Here is a 16,689-nt window from a genome sequence, read left to right on the forward strand (position 1 = left end):
CCGAATCGTCTACAACGCGTAGCAGACAAACGCCTCTTGAACGAGATCGGTTAGGTGCTCATGAACGTCTAATGCACAATTATTTTGGTAAAAATCTGTTGTACGACGATGCACATTTTAGGCGCCGGTTTCATATGGGCCGTCGTCTTTTATTAAGAATTTCTAATGATCTTGCTGGCCAATATCCATTTCTATAGAATACAAAAGTGTACTGCCGTAATCCGGCAACTTGCGTATGACACAGCGAGTGATGCGTGGGACGAATATTTAAGGATGTTAGCCAGAAGTTGTCGTGACTGTCTTGATAATTTCTGTGAAGGTATTTGTTATTGTTGTTGTTATTGTTGTTGTTGTTATTATTATTATTATTATTATTATTATTATTATTATTATTATTATTATTATTATTATTATTATTATTATTATTATTGTGTTAATTTATAGTTTATTAAAACTATTATGTTCGGTGTTAATTTTCTTTACAGGAGGCTATATTTGAGGATGTCGACCGTTACTGACATTCCACATGTATACGAGGCCCATTAGTGGATACACTGGTTTCCTGGGATGTTGGGTAGTCTTGAATGCATGCACTGGGAGTGGGCGGCCTGTCCAACCGCTTGGAAAGGGCAACACCATTGTGGTGACTACGAGGGTCCTACCCTAATACTACAAGCGGTGGGGTTTGAAGATTTATAGATTTGGCATGCGTACTTTGGCATGGCCGGTATGAACAATGGCATCGCTGTTTTACAATCTTCGGGTTTTTTCGAGATGTCATTGATAGTGTTGCACCAAATACTTCATTCTATGCAAACGATGTGGAGTATTAGTATTATCTTGTTGACGGTATTTATCCGGAGTGGGCTACGTGTCTAGATGACGAAAAAAGATTGTATTACAAGAAGAAACAAGAGTCAGAAAGAAAAGATGTCGAACGGGCTTTCAGTGTATTAAAAAAAAGTTAGTCTATCATTGCCCAACCGTCGAGGATACTTGAAAAGAGTAAAATGAGAAACGTCATGTATACGTAAATAATCTTGCATAACATGATATTGAAGGACTCAGGTAGAGCGTTTGTGCATAGAATTATGATGAAGATAACCAACCGACGAACTCACTACTCACCTACGCTCAAAAAGAAGTAATCCTAGCGAGGATACGTGACGGGGACACACACCTTACCCATCGAGCTGATCTGACCGAGCACCTATGGTTTGATTGTGATGAAGGAGGAGACGACGAGTGAAGATGTGTATTTTTAGTTAACCTATTTTAACCTTTTAAGCATTTTTAGGTTTGTACTTATTTTTAAGTAACATTGTATTTTTTTTATTGAAATTATAGGTTTTATATTTTATTCTTGTTATTTAAATTTAAATTAATATATCAAAATTAAATAATATTTAATTTAAATAAAAAAATAATAATTAAGTAATGATGATAGAGACTTTAAACTATTATAGGGATGTTAAAGAAATGAGCTTTAAAGTCCCCATATGAGGTGGTGTTAAGGTCACGTTGAGTTGGCATAATAAAACCCCTATGGCTTTGCTTAACCATCTTCTGCCCCCAACCATATCCTCCCTTCACCCACCCGTTTTTCGGGGATCACCACTCCGACAACCCCACCTTATAACTTTTCCTTCTTCGTCTCCCTAATATGGAGACTCAAGAACCCAACAAATAATTACAAATATACTACATGAACTTCCCATGTAATTGTTCCTCAAGAAATAATTATTTTTCTTGCATATAATTAACTTTTTTTAAGTATTCCAAATTTTTGATTTTTTTTTTTTTTATGAATATGTGACAATAAACTTTTTGACAGTTGGACTTGCTATCCTTTCAAAGCCCAAACGGGGTCCAATGAGCATATGAAAAGCAGGATCAGTAACCAATTTGAAATTGGTTTCTGCATATGAAAACAAACAAATTTCACTGGACAAATACTAATGGACTGACCATCTTTCCAACGGAGAGAGGGGTCCAATGATCAAAGGCTACATCTCTTTCACTATCCTCTTTACTTTAATAGGATTTCATCCTCAATCACTATCCTCTTTTGTTTAAAAGGATTTCATCTTCAAACTGGAAACACTAGTTCTGCCCACTCATTGTTCCTCACCTAGTAAGTTTCTTCTATTCATCATTTTTTTTATATCAGCTTCATACATGCATGCTAATTTTCTTTAATAATTTGTTTAATATATAAGTAATTATTTGTATATAGACACGTTTGTCTTGCTACTTAGAGTAGGCCCCGTAAATGATTGTACTTGGATCCCATTTTTTAAATACGATCCAACTACTTTAGAAAATCAGAATCTGATCCATCATTCAACTCCATCCAAGTAATTTAAACACTACCACACCTCCAACCTACCCACCCCATAACCGTTATAGCGTGTCTTCCACGGTGTCATCGCAAGCGTATCTTCCACAGCGTCATCGCAACCTACCACCAGAGTAATCATCACAACTCGGTTACTTTAATTAAATGTTTCAAAGACATAGAATAGCAGTTTAATTTAGTTACATATGTATGCATACATAGTCACACACTCTGGTTCATGGCTCAAACTATCCATTTGAGACACAACTTGAAAAATTGGCCATTAATCCACTAGAATTTTGTGTATGGAGCTTTATATGATTTATATGGGCACGGTATGTTAAATAGAAATATAGAAAACGCCATTTATGTCCGCCCTATGGCCACCGTGTCTCCACGCCAACATTCCAACAGCAACAACAACCTTGTTTCGCCATATATATCTGCAAATTTACCATTACTGATGTGCAGAATAATTTATTGTTTTCAGGATGGATGATGGGATGGAGACAAAGCTTCTTCGACATGAAGAAGAAGAGGAAGGTGACCTAACACTAAGGATATGGAACGAGTCAAAAATGATATGGAGGGTTGCAATGCCAAGCATCATTTCAAGGGTCTCTGCATTCGGTACTATCGTTGTCACCCAGTCATTTATTGGCCATGTCAGTGAGATAGATCTTGCCGGCTATGCACTTGTTCAAACACTTAGCGTCCGATTTATCATGGGAATACTTGTAAGTTCACCATAAAGAGTCATATTTAATCATTAGTAATAAAGTCAACATTTTTAATTCAATTTAAAAGGTCAACTAAAAAACGTAGCACATTTACCTTTTCCTTGTGTTTCATTTTTATCGACAGTTAGGAATGTCTAGTGCAACCGAAACCCTTTGTGGACAATCATTTGGAGCCGGGCAACACCACATGATGGGCATTCACTTGCAACGATCATGGATCGTTGACTTGATTACCTTGACCCTTTTGCTTCCGATCTTGATCTTTGGTACCCAAATCTTCAAGCTCGTGGGTGAGGATGAATCGATAGCAAACAGTGGTGGATACATATCTTTTTGGTTCATCCCTTTTGTGTATAACTATGTTTTTAGCCTGACTATACAAATGTATCTGCAAGCACAGTTAAAGAACATGATTATTGCCTGGCTCTCGTCTTTTCAATTCGTCATCCATATACTTTTGTCAGTACTTTTTGTGTATAAGCTGAACATGGGAGTCTCGGGTGGCATGATTGCACTCTCGATGTCTTCGTGGTTTCTTGTGATCGGAGAATTTATATACATTTTTGGAGGATGGTGTCCAGATTCTTGGAAAGGATTCACAATTGCTGCTTTTAAGGATCTTGTTCCTGTCATAAAGCTCTCAATATCCTCTGGTATAATGCTCTGGTAAGTCTTTTGTGACATACAGTAAATGTTATTTGATTGCAGCTATTTTTCAACAAGTTTAATGTGGAATGCAGTTAAATAACAGCTTGTTTAACCCTCTTTTTGTGTAGCTTGGAGCTATGGTACTATGCTGTTCTGGTCTTACTTGCTGGATACATGCCAAACGCTGAGGTCGCAATATCGGCATTCTCCATTTGGTATCAACACATGTTCTTGTTTCTCCCTTTACGTGTCATTTTAGAAGAAACTTATAAATTCATTTTCTGCTATGTTTTTACAGCCTGAACATTAACTCATGGGAGTTCATGATAAGTCTTGGTTTCTATGGTGCCGGATGGTAAGTTATTAACAGTTACTTTGCTAAAATGGAGCTAGATCTTATCTTGTATTAACATATATAGAAAAATGTGAATTATATTTGTATATTTGACTGATACACCTTATATTGTAACTTTAACATGTATGAAGTGTCCGGGTGGCAAATGAGATAGGGCGAGGAAACGCGAAAGCAGTGAAGTTTTCTATAAAAGTGTTGTTGGTGACATCGGGCGTGATAGGCGCCATCTTCTTTGTTCTCTGTCTGGTGTTCCGGAAAAACATTGCACACATGTTTACAAATGATGAAAGAGTTGCAGATACAGTATCAGATCTTTCGCTTCTTCTATCTTTTTCAGTTCTGCTGAACGGCATTTATCCTGTACTCTCAGGTAACAGCTCTTTTTGGGAAGTGTCTATGTTATGTTCACAATGTTTAGGTTTCTGTAAATGATATAGGCCCCTTGATTACTACTCACCATGAAGCTACCCATGTTCACATAATTAAGCAATAAACACAACCATTGGTCAAGAAATCAAAAACCAACCTACTATATACTCAAAATCTGTGGTAGAGTACTATACAACATTTAATAAACTTCAAACCAACAATCACACAATACCTAATTATTGACATCTTATCAAAAGTAGAAACACATCATAAATGAATAGGTACTCGGTAAATTTTCACCCAGGCAATTTTGTTAAACACAATGTTCTGGCCTTCCTAGATCTCTAAGCTTGAGAACCAGGCTTCTCAAAAGAGCTTTGTGATCCTTTAGGGATGGCAAAAAAGCCCGAACCCAATGGGTATACCCGAATCCCGAAACATATGGGCCGGGTATACCTAAAGTCCGATGGGTATGGGCCGGGAATGGGATTAAAAATATAAAAAAAAATGGGTACGGGTATGGGATTTCGTGATACCCGCCCGATACCCTGCCCGTTTACTCGAATAATACCCAAAAGTATATTAATTTAAATTTGATTTTCCATTTATATAAACTTTAGTAAATACACTTATTCATTATTCATATATTTTTTGTTCCAAACTAGTAGTACCTTAATTAGTTAATTATGTAAGATATATGTTTCAAATATGCATATGAATATGATATGTATGTATGTTATTTGTCATATTTTCTTTTATTGTAATTATTAAAATAGTAAACTTATATAAACATTAGAGTAAAAATGCACATAGGAGTCTCAAAGGTATTTTTAACAAATTAACGGGTATACCTGATGCCCGATAGGTAATTACCCAACAAATATCTCATGGGTAACGGGCCGGGTATGGGACAAAGAATTACAACCAGGTACGGGCTTGGGATTACCAATACCCGGCCCGAACTCGGCCCATTGCCATTCTTTACCAAATCTTTTGCATATTTGGAGCCGACAAAAGAAATTAAAACTTTCAAAATACCATATAACTTACTCTAGCTCTGATCATAGTTCACAATGGGTCGGGTATTGTAATCCCATACCCAGTTGTAAAATTGTGTCATACACCCAGCTAATACCCATCAGGTATTTCTTGGGTAATTACACGCGAGTATTAGATATATCCATTAACCTGTTGAAAGATAGCGAAAGGTTAGGATTTCGAAACACATTTCTTTTTTACTATTATCATTATTGTATAGTTTTTATTTATATAACTATTATTAATTAAAATATACATTACATACATATAGGTTTTATCATATAGGTGTTATCATTATTGTATAGTTTTTATCTACAACTATTATAAATTAAGATATACGTTACATACATACAGGCTTTATCATAAATAAATACTAACATTATAATTTTATATAGTTTTATTTATATATTTCACAACACACAAAATACAAATTATATTATTGAACACATATTGTAAAATATTTTTTTTACATAATGAACCTACTAAAATAACTCATTAATAGATAAGGGTTAAGAGAAAATATAAATATAAACAAAAAAAATTCGGGTATACGATGGAGTATATAGTTCGGGTAAACGGGTATGTGGTGTCGGGTAATCAGGTCAGGTATCACATAATCTTATACCTGTCCCATACGCGAGTTTCTTTTAACTAATTCCGTATATGTCGGGCTTCGGGCATACCCATCCCATATGTTTCCGGTATACCCATTGGGCTCGTTTTTTTTTTCTTTTTGTTTGCCATCCCTACATTCATAACCACCAAATCCAAATTTGATAGAGGCCGATTTGATATGGTCAATCTCCCAAGTGTTAGACCCGTTGAGTGAGGTTAGGATCCAAAGAACATAGATAAGGAAGACTAGATTTTTGCAACAACTTTCTCTATATTCGCGATGAATCAAACTTACAGTGCTTTTAAAGAAAAAGATAACTGCCTAGGTTACATGGGATGAAATGGTTAAATGAAAAGCTACTTAGTCTCGTAAATGCATGCAATAAAATGAAATGGCAACGTGCATGGAGTAATGGATCGGTGTGCAAAGCCCCATGACCCGATGTGGGTGATGACGTGACATAGGCATGTATCAACACTCTTGCTCCAAAAAACATCCATGTCCCCAAGGACGGAATACTCAGTTCATGGCGGTCGTTACTCGCATCTTCCAATAACGTTCGGTTCAGTCTCAATGGGGCACCACAGTGGTTGCCAAGGTGGTCGTCGCTTTCATCGTCCGACATAAACATCTGAAGTCATCCTTAAGAGGCCAACTAAAGCATTGAGGGAAACAATTTTGTCATTAGAAAATCCAAATGTTAGTGGTTGTTCTTGCATAAATTCGAAATTCAAACTGTTTAGAGAAATATAATTGATAGATGTGGGGATATTGATGATGAAAGGTGGTGTTTAAGGATGTTAGCCACTGATGGGGATACGTTTGGTGACGATATCAACTTTGGTGGTAATGCGGCATGGGATCCTAACGATGAACATGGTTTCCATGATGGTGTTGGTGCCGATAATTGTGGTGGATTTGATGGTTCGGTGCGATGAATGAGGTCGGTTGAATTAGTGTTTGTTGGCGGGGTAGATGGCACAACAGGTAAGGATTATGGTGGAGGTGTAGGTATTGTTGGCGGTCAGCACGGCCGGCCCTGACAATTCATGTACCCCTTTTGAGCTCGAAAAAACGTGCCCTCGTGCCTTAGCGAAATAAATAATTTAAACTAATTTTTCATACAATCGTGAACCGTTGATAAAAATATAGCATTCGATAAACAATGCAATTAACAAAATACAAAATATAGTATTCGAATGAGTGACATACCGTAAAAACTAGAGTTAAATGCCATTATAGTCCCTATGGTTTGGGCCATTTGCCAGTTTAGTCCAAATGTTTCATTTTTAACCTGTGGGTCCAAAAACGTTTCACAGTTGCCATTTTAGTCCACTTGGTTAACTTCATCCATTTTTTCTGTTAATGAGAAGGCCAATTCGGTCATTTTGTATGTAATTCTGTTAACTAAAAGGGCAATCCAGCCATATAAAATGACCGAATTTGCCTTCTCATTAACAGAAAAATGGATAAAGTTAACCCAGTGGACTAAAATGGCAAGTGTGAAACCTTTTTGGACCCACAGGTTAAAAATGAAACATTTGGACTAAACTGGCAAAATGGCTCAAACCACAGGGACTAAAATGGCATTTAACTCTAAAAACTAATAAGCTAATAGCTAACCAATGATTCGTGAAACCCTCCTTGCATTCTTGATAGCAAATTGGTGAATCAACTCTTCACAGTTTAAATCATACCTGCATTCGAAAAAAAATAGAACACGGGCCTGAATTTGACAATTGTTATTGTATATATTACCAACAATTTACTCTTCAGCACAATAGAAAAAGGGCATGAATTCGACAATAACTAACTGATGACTGTCGTAAGGGTCAATCAAAAACCTAAATAAGCTACGTAGATAGCGTAAGTAGGGTATCGTATCCACGGGGAATTTGTGGTTAGCGTTTAACTAGAGAATTATTATATACTAAAGAAAAATAACTCCCACCCAGAATCCAGATTGCAAGTTTAACACAAAAACCCGTTTACAGATTCATAACACCACATAGACATGGCCTCGGAATTAATGAATTTGATTAATTATTAGGGATTGTTTTTAAGATTCACCATACAACCTAATAATCCATTTATTTATATCAACTACCCACCAATTTACTAACCCGCTAACGATGCAAGTATATCGCCAATACGCTTGATAAACGACAAATAATTCAAATATAAAAAAAACGTTTACCGAGAATTCAACACAAGTGGTCAAGCTTTACCAGTTAAAAAGAATCCGTGAACAAAGTTTAATGAAAAACAAAGTAATCGTTCATCCGGGCAGAAGCCACAAGCAAAAAGATAAGGTAACGCCCTCCTTGTTTCAGATTCTAGGTTCACACCAAATTCAATTTAATCATTAATTGGACACCACATAGACATGGTGCTGAAAAGTCGGTTACTTTAATTGGTAATCAAAAATAGGTCTTTGTCATCAGATCTTTTACAGTTTAATTACCCTATTTACTAGTGTGAGTCAACCTACTCTATGTCACCCAACGAGCTATAAAGTTTTGTCATCAACCGAGCAAGTTGTAAAGTAAGAACTCAAAACACATAAAAATAGTTCAAAGAAACCAACACATCAAATTGTTTAACAACATTGTCAATGTCAAAAACAAATCCAATCATAAATAAAATTAAGAAAAGTATCAAACCCTATGAACCGTATGCTTGAAGAAAGCCACCTAAAATCATGCCTTAAACCGTGCACAGCGCCCGAAGACGGCTGCCTTCCGTGCGTCCACTCTCCCAAAAGCTGCCGTCAATCCCCCCCCCCCCCCCACACCTTCTTGCGTCCTATTCAGCCTCCCTTTATTCCCTTAACCTAACTGACTCACATATCCTCTTTGTGTGTGGGCTGCCGAATCACAAGCTGGCCCATTTTATCAACTAGAGCCCCACTTAAATTATGTCCATTAAATCAACTCTTGATTCTCAATACAACCTGCAATATGTCAAAATATGTTTATTAATTAATTCTTTTAGGTCCAACGTTAATCCTCATATTACTACATGTAATATTAAAATAGATATACTTGAAACTTTACTATGTAGTTTAAATCTGAATTGGTGGTTATTGATATTAATTTATATGTCTAACTTAATATTTTAGCTCGTTTTCATCTTTACTTATATGATAATAAAACCACATCAAAGAACCATAATTTTAACCAATATCAATGCATTTTAATTATAATTAATATGAACTAGAGTATACCTAAAATGCACCGATCACTAACCGCCTAAACAAGGGCCTGAATTCGACAGAAAGAAACATAATAATTAATAACTAATAAGGGACTGATTGAGTGAATTCGACCAAAAACAAAACATAACAACTGAAGTACTGAACAAGGGCCGGTTGACGATTGATGATTTGATTTTTACCTGAATATGTGATCCGTGATCGTGAGACTAAGTTCGTCGAACAGACGCTATGCTTGGTGGCACGTGGTTGCGTGCAAGACTGAAATCGAAGAACAGAAGAGTGCAGACTCTGTGAGTACTTCTTCGAACCATGTGTGTCTCCTACTCTCCTGCTATACGACGTTTCAATATCCACAGGGCACTAATTGCCGCCCAACATGAACTAATTGTTTTTTATTAGTTTTTAAAATGATTTGGGTATTGGGCTCACTAACTTAGATCTGCTAACTAATCTAAATCATATGATTTTTATTTTGTAAGTGGCCCTATGTTATGATAGTATTTGTTTGGCTATACCCTATTAATTTTTTTACGTATATAATATCGGATTTTAAAAATAAAAAATACGTGCCCTACGAAATCACGGGCCCCGGCCGGTGGTCCTTCCTGCCCACCTCCAGGGCCGGCCCTGGCGGTCAGTATTGTCGCAGTGATGGTAGTGTAGGTTTTCTAGCGAGGCGGGCCGAAATAATCAAAAATAAGTGTCTATTTTCTGTCACCGTGGCCTCGTTAATTTCGGGTTTTGTTGTGGGTTGGAGTTAGCGAAGTTTGGCCAACAACTCTCTGATTGTAGTCTCTTCCGGTTGTGGAGGCATTGGGTCCAAGAATGAAAGCACCAACTGATAGATCTCTTATTTGAGATGCTCAATCTCCTAAGTGTACGTTAGATCTATTAAGTGGGTTAGGCTCCAAAGAACACACATAAAGAAGACTAGATTTTTGCAACAAGTTTCTCATCTATTTCCGATGAAACAAAGTATAGTGCTTTAAACAAGAAGAAAACAATAATGCGTACCTACCTGGGTTATGTTGGGATGAAATGGTTAAATGGAAAGCTACTTATTCTCATAAATGCATGCCATAAAATGAAATGGAAACATACATGGAGTACTGGGTCAGTGTGTAAAGCCCCATGGCCTGATGTGTGTGATGACATGACCAAGGCATGTATCAATCACCCGCCCTAAAAAACATCCTTGTTCTCAAGGGTGGAATGATTGGTACATGGTAGTCGCCACTCGCATCATCAAGTATCCATTCGGTTTAGTCTCAATGGGGCGCCACGGTGGTTGCGAAAGTGGTCGCCACTCTCGTCATCCAACATAAGCATTTGAGATCATCCTTAACCCTTAACGAGCCAACCAAAGCATTGAAGGAACCAATTTTGTCACTAGAAAATCTAAACGATAATGGTTGTTTTTACATAAATTTCGAATTCTAGTTGTCTAGAGAAATATAGTTGATATAGATGTAGGGATTTTGATCATGAAAGTGTTGAATTGAATGATCATTTGCAGCGGAATACTTTGATGATTTGGAATTCATAACGATTAGGAATGTGCAAGAAATGATTATAGATGGACAATATCTGTTTGATAATGTCTTGGTACCGACAAAACTGCCGGCAAAGTTATATATATAGGGACGGTGTATGGCGGTTGAACTTGGAGGGAAAATAACCGTTCAAAAGAACCGGTGCCAACCATTAACCATCAACCGAATAATTGTCATATTGTCATATTTACATAAGTTCATATTCACATAAATTTACAACTACATATTATAAGAAGTTAAGTTTATAACATCATCATTCACTCCCCATAAACTTAATTCTCTTTTCGAGAATTTTTTCTGCACACTTTCGTTAGCTTCATTCACTGCTTTTTCGGCTCTCTTGAAATCGAATTTCTTCCATTGCTTCAGTCGCTTTAGACCATACCAATCATTCCCGGCAAAGAAGGCATAATGCTCATCTGCTGCTTGTTCTGGTGCATCATGATCATCTACTGCTTGTTCTGGTTCTTCACGAGACATCATGCTGGTGCTAGCTTCCATCTCCATGCTTCTGGTACGTCTCTTCATTCCGATGTCTTCCCTGATTTCTTTCTCGGCTGCCATCTCTTTATTAGATTTGATCTTGTAGTAATACACTAATACATCCATATACATAGCATACATTAATCGCATTAACTCTCCATCATTGTATTCAAGCCCCATATCCTTCGATATCACAGCCCACATATGATTGTCTGTCACTCGTCGATGAGCACCTTCTCTTTTTACCGCTAAGTATAAGTCTAACAGACTTATTTTCTTGTTACCCTCAGCATATGCAGGCAACGGTCTAGAATTGATTTCTAACTTAACCTTTAAGAACCAATCGACCATATCTTCGATTTTTTTCTCTATGAAATACTTATACTTTCCTATATAACCATCATCTTCCAACATATCCATTAGGGCCTTACAATCTTGGAATTCGTTAAATGACATTGCTTGCAATATCATTATGTTCCAGTCCGGTTCTTCCGACGATATATTTAAACTTTCGAAATATGAATTCAAGTAATCATTCTTGAATTTCTCATATTCAGTTTCTGATCTAAGCAACTCTTCCTTTTCTATATTACCCATTTCATCTTCTCTAGAATAACATGTGGTATCATTTCTTTTATCGATCGTGGGAATACTAAAAGTTGGATACAGTTTACATTTGTCACCCAGAAATTTTACCGTGTAACCTTGTGTTATTAATTGATCAAAACTCAGTACGTTCCGATCAATAGTGTGTAAAATACGCTTTGTATTCGTAGTTTTTCTGATCCAGAAATCATTTCAACAACACCTATTCCCTTAATGAAATAAAAGTTACATTCCCCTGTGTTTGTTTCAACTTCATACATCTTCTTGATTCGTTTAAACATATTTATATTTCCAGAATAATGTCGTTTAAGTGATTTGCTAACATACTAGATATTTGACCAGTAACTTCCGTCTGTTCCGATTACCATGTACCCCGAACTCCGATCGTATTGATTTTCATCATCAACCCCCTTTTGCGATTGTGATCCCGTGTTTATCGCTAAACGAATGAGTTGAGAGGCCTCATCACTTTCTTTCCTCTTACACTGTGCAATCTGATGCCCTGATAGATTGCAGTAATAACACTTTCTTTGAAACCTTTGTCTCTCTTTCTTCTCATACGAACAGTGTAAACATGGCAGTGTTGATGGCGTTTCTGCATTCTCTTCCAGAAGTGGCTCTGTGGCTCTGATACCACTTTGTTGAATTGAATGATCATTTGCAGCGGAATACTTTGATGATTTGGAATTCATAACGATTAGGAATGTGCAAGAAATGATTATAGATGGACAATATCTGTTTGATAAAGTCTTGGTACCGACAAAACTGCCGGCAAAGTTATATATATAGGGACGGTGTATGGCGGTTGAACTTGGAGGGAAAATAACCGTTCAAAAGACGGTGCCAACCATTAACCATCATCCGAATAATTGTCATATTGTCATATTTACATAAGTTCATATTCACATAAATTTACAACTACATATTATAAGAAGTTAAGTTTATAACATCATCAGAAAGGTGGTGGTTAGGGATGTTACAACCAATGATGGGGATAAGTTTGTTGAGGATATCAACTTTGGTGGTGATGTGGCATGGGATCTAATGGTGGATATGGTCTCGACAGTGTTGGGAGTGATGGTTGTGGTGGATTTGACAATTCAATGAGATGAGGAGGGTCGGTTGAATCAGTGTGTGTTGTTGGCATGGCAGATGGCACAACAGGTAAGGATCATGGTGGCAGTGTAGGTATAAAGAAGACTATATTTTAACAACAAATTTTTCTTTTATTTCCGATGAAATAGTGTTACAATGCTTTTAAACAAGAAAAAAAATAACAAGGCATAACTACCTAGGTTATGTGGGGATGAAATGGTTAAATGGAAAGCTACTTATTCTCTTAAATTCATGCAATAAAATGAATAGCAACATGCATGGAGTAATGGATCGGTGTGCAAAGCACCATGGCACGATGTGTGTGATGATGTGAGTCGTGACCAAGGCATGTATCGAAATTAAACAGTGAATCCATGTCTTTCGCCTCACCAGACAGCTAGTAACCTTGCCAATGCCCTAAAGCATCCATATCCTTATCGTTACTGGATTATCAATTCATCATGCCCACTCACTTTATCCACAACATTGACATCTCTTAATAATATTGAGGGACTCCCAATTTCGAATCTTGACATGTACATGTGTGTGTATGTGTTTGTGTGTGTAAAATATTGTTATATACATAATAGCTAAAATTTAGACCACCTAATTAATTGACTAACACGCTCTCTAATCTTACTCTTAAATCTACACATTTGTCCATCATATGACTTGAACTCTCAACCTCATAGATGGGGCATATTTTTATCACACTTGGTAGAGTGAGAGATATGACTATTCGTACTAATTGATTTATTCATGCAAAACATATGAATACATATGGTGTAGCATGTATATTTATATTGATGGTATACACATCCACTAAATAATAGGTGTTTTTTTTGGCTCACGTTATAATGAGTGGAGGCAACATTATAATCACACAATTTGTTCATGCGTGCATGTGAAGTTGGGCTCACCATTTTAAGTTAGACACACTGTTGTAATTGGTTTAAATGTGTTGTCGTAACTAGTTTAAAAGCAACGTTGTAAGTTGACAACCTAGAGGCACCATGGTAACTTGTATTGACACATTGTTATAATCAACATCTAAAAAAAGCTCATCTTATTAAAAAAAAATATATAGAAGAATAATATACCCAAATTAAAGATAATAAAATTCATAATTTTGTTAACTAATGTATACTTATTAGTCGTGATGGAACTTTGTTAATACTCATGATTAATTTATTTTCATTTTGTCTTTAAAAAACTATTAAATCAATGTTCTCTTAACTACATGAAATCAACATTCAAATGTGACAGATCTTATTGATTTCAATATTTCAAGTTATCTAAAAAAATATTTGTTACTAGGGGTGGCAATTGGAGCAGGGATGCAGGCAACTGTAGCCATCGTTAACCTCGTTTGCTTTTACGTGATCGGTCTTCCATTGGGAGCATTTCTAGGATATTTCACGTCTCTTGACGTTAAGGTACATTTATTAAAACTTAACATCTCGAAACCAAAATTTTAATTTTATTGGAAGGTTGTCTAAAATTTTGAAAGTTGGACCAAACCGGCCAGTCAGACTAGAAACCGTGGGTCTGTCCGGTCTGGTTCTTGCTCTCAAAACTAGTCAGAGTAGAACCGGAACCGACTGATTGGACCAGGAATCTTCAGTTGAACCGGAAAACCATCGGGTCCGGCCAAGAATTTGATAGGTCGATCGGGAATTTATTAAATATTAATCATTTTACCCTACTAATTTTTATCGTATTTATGAGGTCATCTAATTCTGACATCTGATCAAACCGGTTCAACTTGTGGTCCGGTCCTAAGAACATTGGTTATCTATGATAAAATTTAATTCCATTTGCTTGATAGGGTATATGGATTGGAATGATAGGAGGTATTCTATCGCAAACCATTACGCTTATATATATGACTTGGAGAACAAACTGGGATGATGAGGTAAATTCACAATAAATTAAATGGGTTTCTGTATTATTTAGAATTTTAAAGATTTTTTTATATTCGGTCTAATCGGGCTCCTGTTTTTCCAACCGTAGGTCAAGAAGGCAACAGAACGGCTCACACGATTTTACTTGAAATCAAATGAATAATTCATCGTTGTAACTAAGAAAGGCACTCATAAGTTTGTTTGTACGTGTTTCTTTTAACTTAAAACTATTACATATGTCTCTTATGCATACTCACATTTGGCTCTTAGTAACACTATCAGGTATATTGCCTAGATTGTGTGGGATTTATTCACTTTCCATTGATACATATGTCTCCCCTGAATTATGACACTTTTGCCTTTGTTCATCAAATTTGGTTTGTCACATCTTTTGTTTCGTAATCTCTCGCATAGCTGTTTAAAATTAATTGGATTGCATGCAACAATTTGTGATCTAGTAGATTACCCATTTATACATCTTTGTATCGTAATACTTTTCTTTTGAAAGACAACCTAAATCTACATCATTTGCTCACAATGAGACATGAATTCTCATCATTGGGGAGGAGCACATTTCCAGTACCTTCGTACCATTGGGCTATATGCATGTTATTTGCTTGTTATAATACTTTGCCTTTATATATCATGCACTATAACATTTGGGGACATGTCATAATAAAAACTACAAACTTCAGTTTCTATTCGTGAAAATGGAAAACCATTACACACTGATTGTTTACAACGATTATTTGAATAAGGGTGAAGGGACGTGATGCTTCTATTTGGCGGTTAACAATTGGATCGTCGTATCTCTTCTAGCAGCCCTACTACCACACATACATACATGGCCTTAGGCTTATACTAATACAATACTTACTCGGGCTTACGATAAACAGTTAACAACCCAAATACATAACTAATGTTTAAATACAACATAATAAGTATAATGATCATAACTAAAACAATTTAGAAGGATAAAAAGAATTATAACTTCAATATCCACCCCCCCCCCCAATCCTTTTAGCCATATTGCTTCCACTTTAAACTTTTAGCATCTCAAATGAACTTGAATCATTTGAACTTTGCTCGCTTCCAACATCTTCCAGCAGCTTCATTTATAGTTTCTTCTATCCAACCGTTTCCATCCTTGGTTTCACTCGGACCCACGTCGTGAAACAAAGCCAAGTTGTTGAAGACTGGAATAAAATTTGCATAATAGTCTTGTATGTTATATAAACGAGGTGTCTTTATCGGTAGTGCTTCGACTTCCTTTTCCTCATCAACTTGAACTTTCTTGGTGCATTTTCTTTCTTTAAGATCCCGTTCTCCAACGTAGCCTCTCTTTGTAATGGTGAATTCATACCATTCAAGAGTTCTAAGATACTTTTAGTAAAGCATTTGAACATTACTTCCCTTGTCAATTCCTAGACCCAAAGAAATTGCCATGTCGGTCAAGATTTGTTGCTTCGATAATTCCTTGAAACCACCATGATATTTAATGGCCTTATACAACTCCAACATATCTATTGATTCTTCACTGTCTAATTTAGGAGGGAAATCTTTTCCATTTAACTTTAGAAAATCTATAACAAACCATCTTAATGTTGCAAGAATCCCAACCTTTAATGCTTCTTTCTTTTTTTGCGAACTAGTTACAGATTTGTATAATGTTTAACAACATTACACACATATCCCAGTTCTTAAAAGTTTCGGATTCAACCTTCGGT

The 16,689-nt window shown here is 36.3% G+C and overlaps 1 protein-coding gene across 2 annotated transcripts; it reads left to right on the forward strand.

Annotated features, from left to right (window-relative positions):
- Window positions 1-1,980: 1,980 nt before the first annotated feature.
- On the forward strand, window positions 1,981-15,335 carry LOC110915950 (protein DETOXIFICATION 24). 2 transcript variants are annotated; one of them, XM_022160702.2, is made up of 9 exons: window positions 1,981-2,134; window positions 2,829-3,075; window positions 3,203-3,744; window positions 3,855-3,941; window positions 4,025-4,081; window positions 4,213-4,451; window positions 14,376-14,494; window positions 14,887-14,973; window positions 15,072-15,335. In XM_022160702.2, exons 2-9 carry the CDS (start codon window positions 2,830-2,832, stop codon window positions 15,123-15,125), a joined length of 1,431 nt encoding a protein of 476 aa, XP_022016394.1. In that variant the 5' UTR covers window positions 1,981-2,134; window position 2,829; the 3' UTR covers window positions 15,126-15,335. The 2 variants fall into 2 exon arrangements, with proteins under 2 accessions (XP_022016394.1, XP_022016395.1); XM_022160703.2 differs by lacking the exon at window positions 1,981-2,134 and adding an exon at window positions 2,278-2,472.
- The last annotated feature ends 1,354 nt before the right edge of the window (window positions 15,336-16,689 follow it).

The sequence above is a fragment of the Helianthus annuus genome, chromosome 16 (assembly GCF_002127325.2).
Source record: "Helianthus annuus cultivar XRQ/B chromosome 16, HanXRQr2.0-SUNRISE, whole genome shotgun sequence".
Lineage (NCBI taxonomy): Eukaryota > Viridiplantae > Streptophyta > Magnoliopsida > Asterales > Asteraceae > Helianthus > Helianthus annuus.

Excerpts from the sequence above, each read along its gene's own strand:
- LOC110915950 (XM_022160702.2), top strand. The coding sequence starts at position 2,830 with ATGGATGATGGGATGGAGACAAAGCTTCTTCGACATGAAGAAGAAGAG. Across the intron at positions 4,082-4,212 it reads GGTTTCTATGGTGCCGGATG|TGTCCGGGTGGCAAATGAGA; the intron begins GTAAGTTATTAA and ends ACATGTATGAAG. Across the intron at positions 4,452-14,375 it reads CATTTATCCTGTACTCTCAG|GGGTGGCAATTGGAGCAGGG; the intron begins GTAACAGCTCTT and ends ATTTGTTACTAG.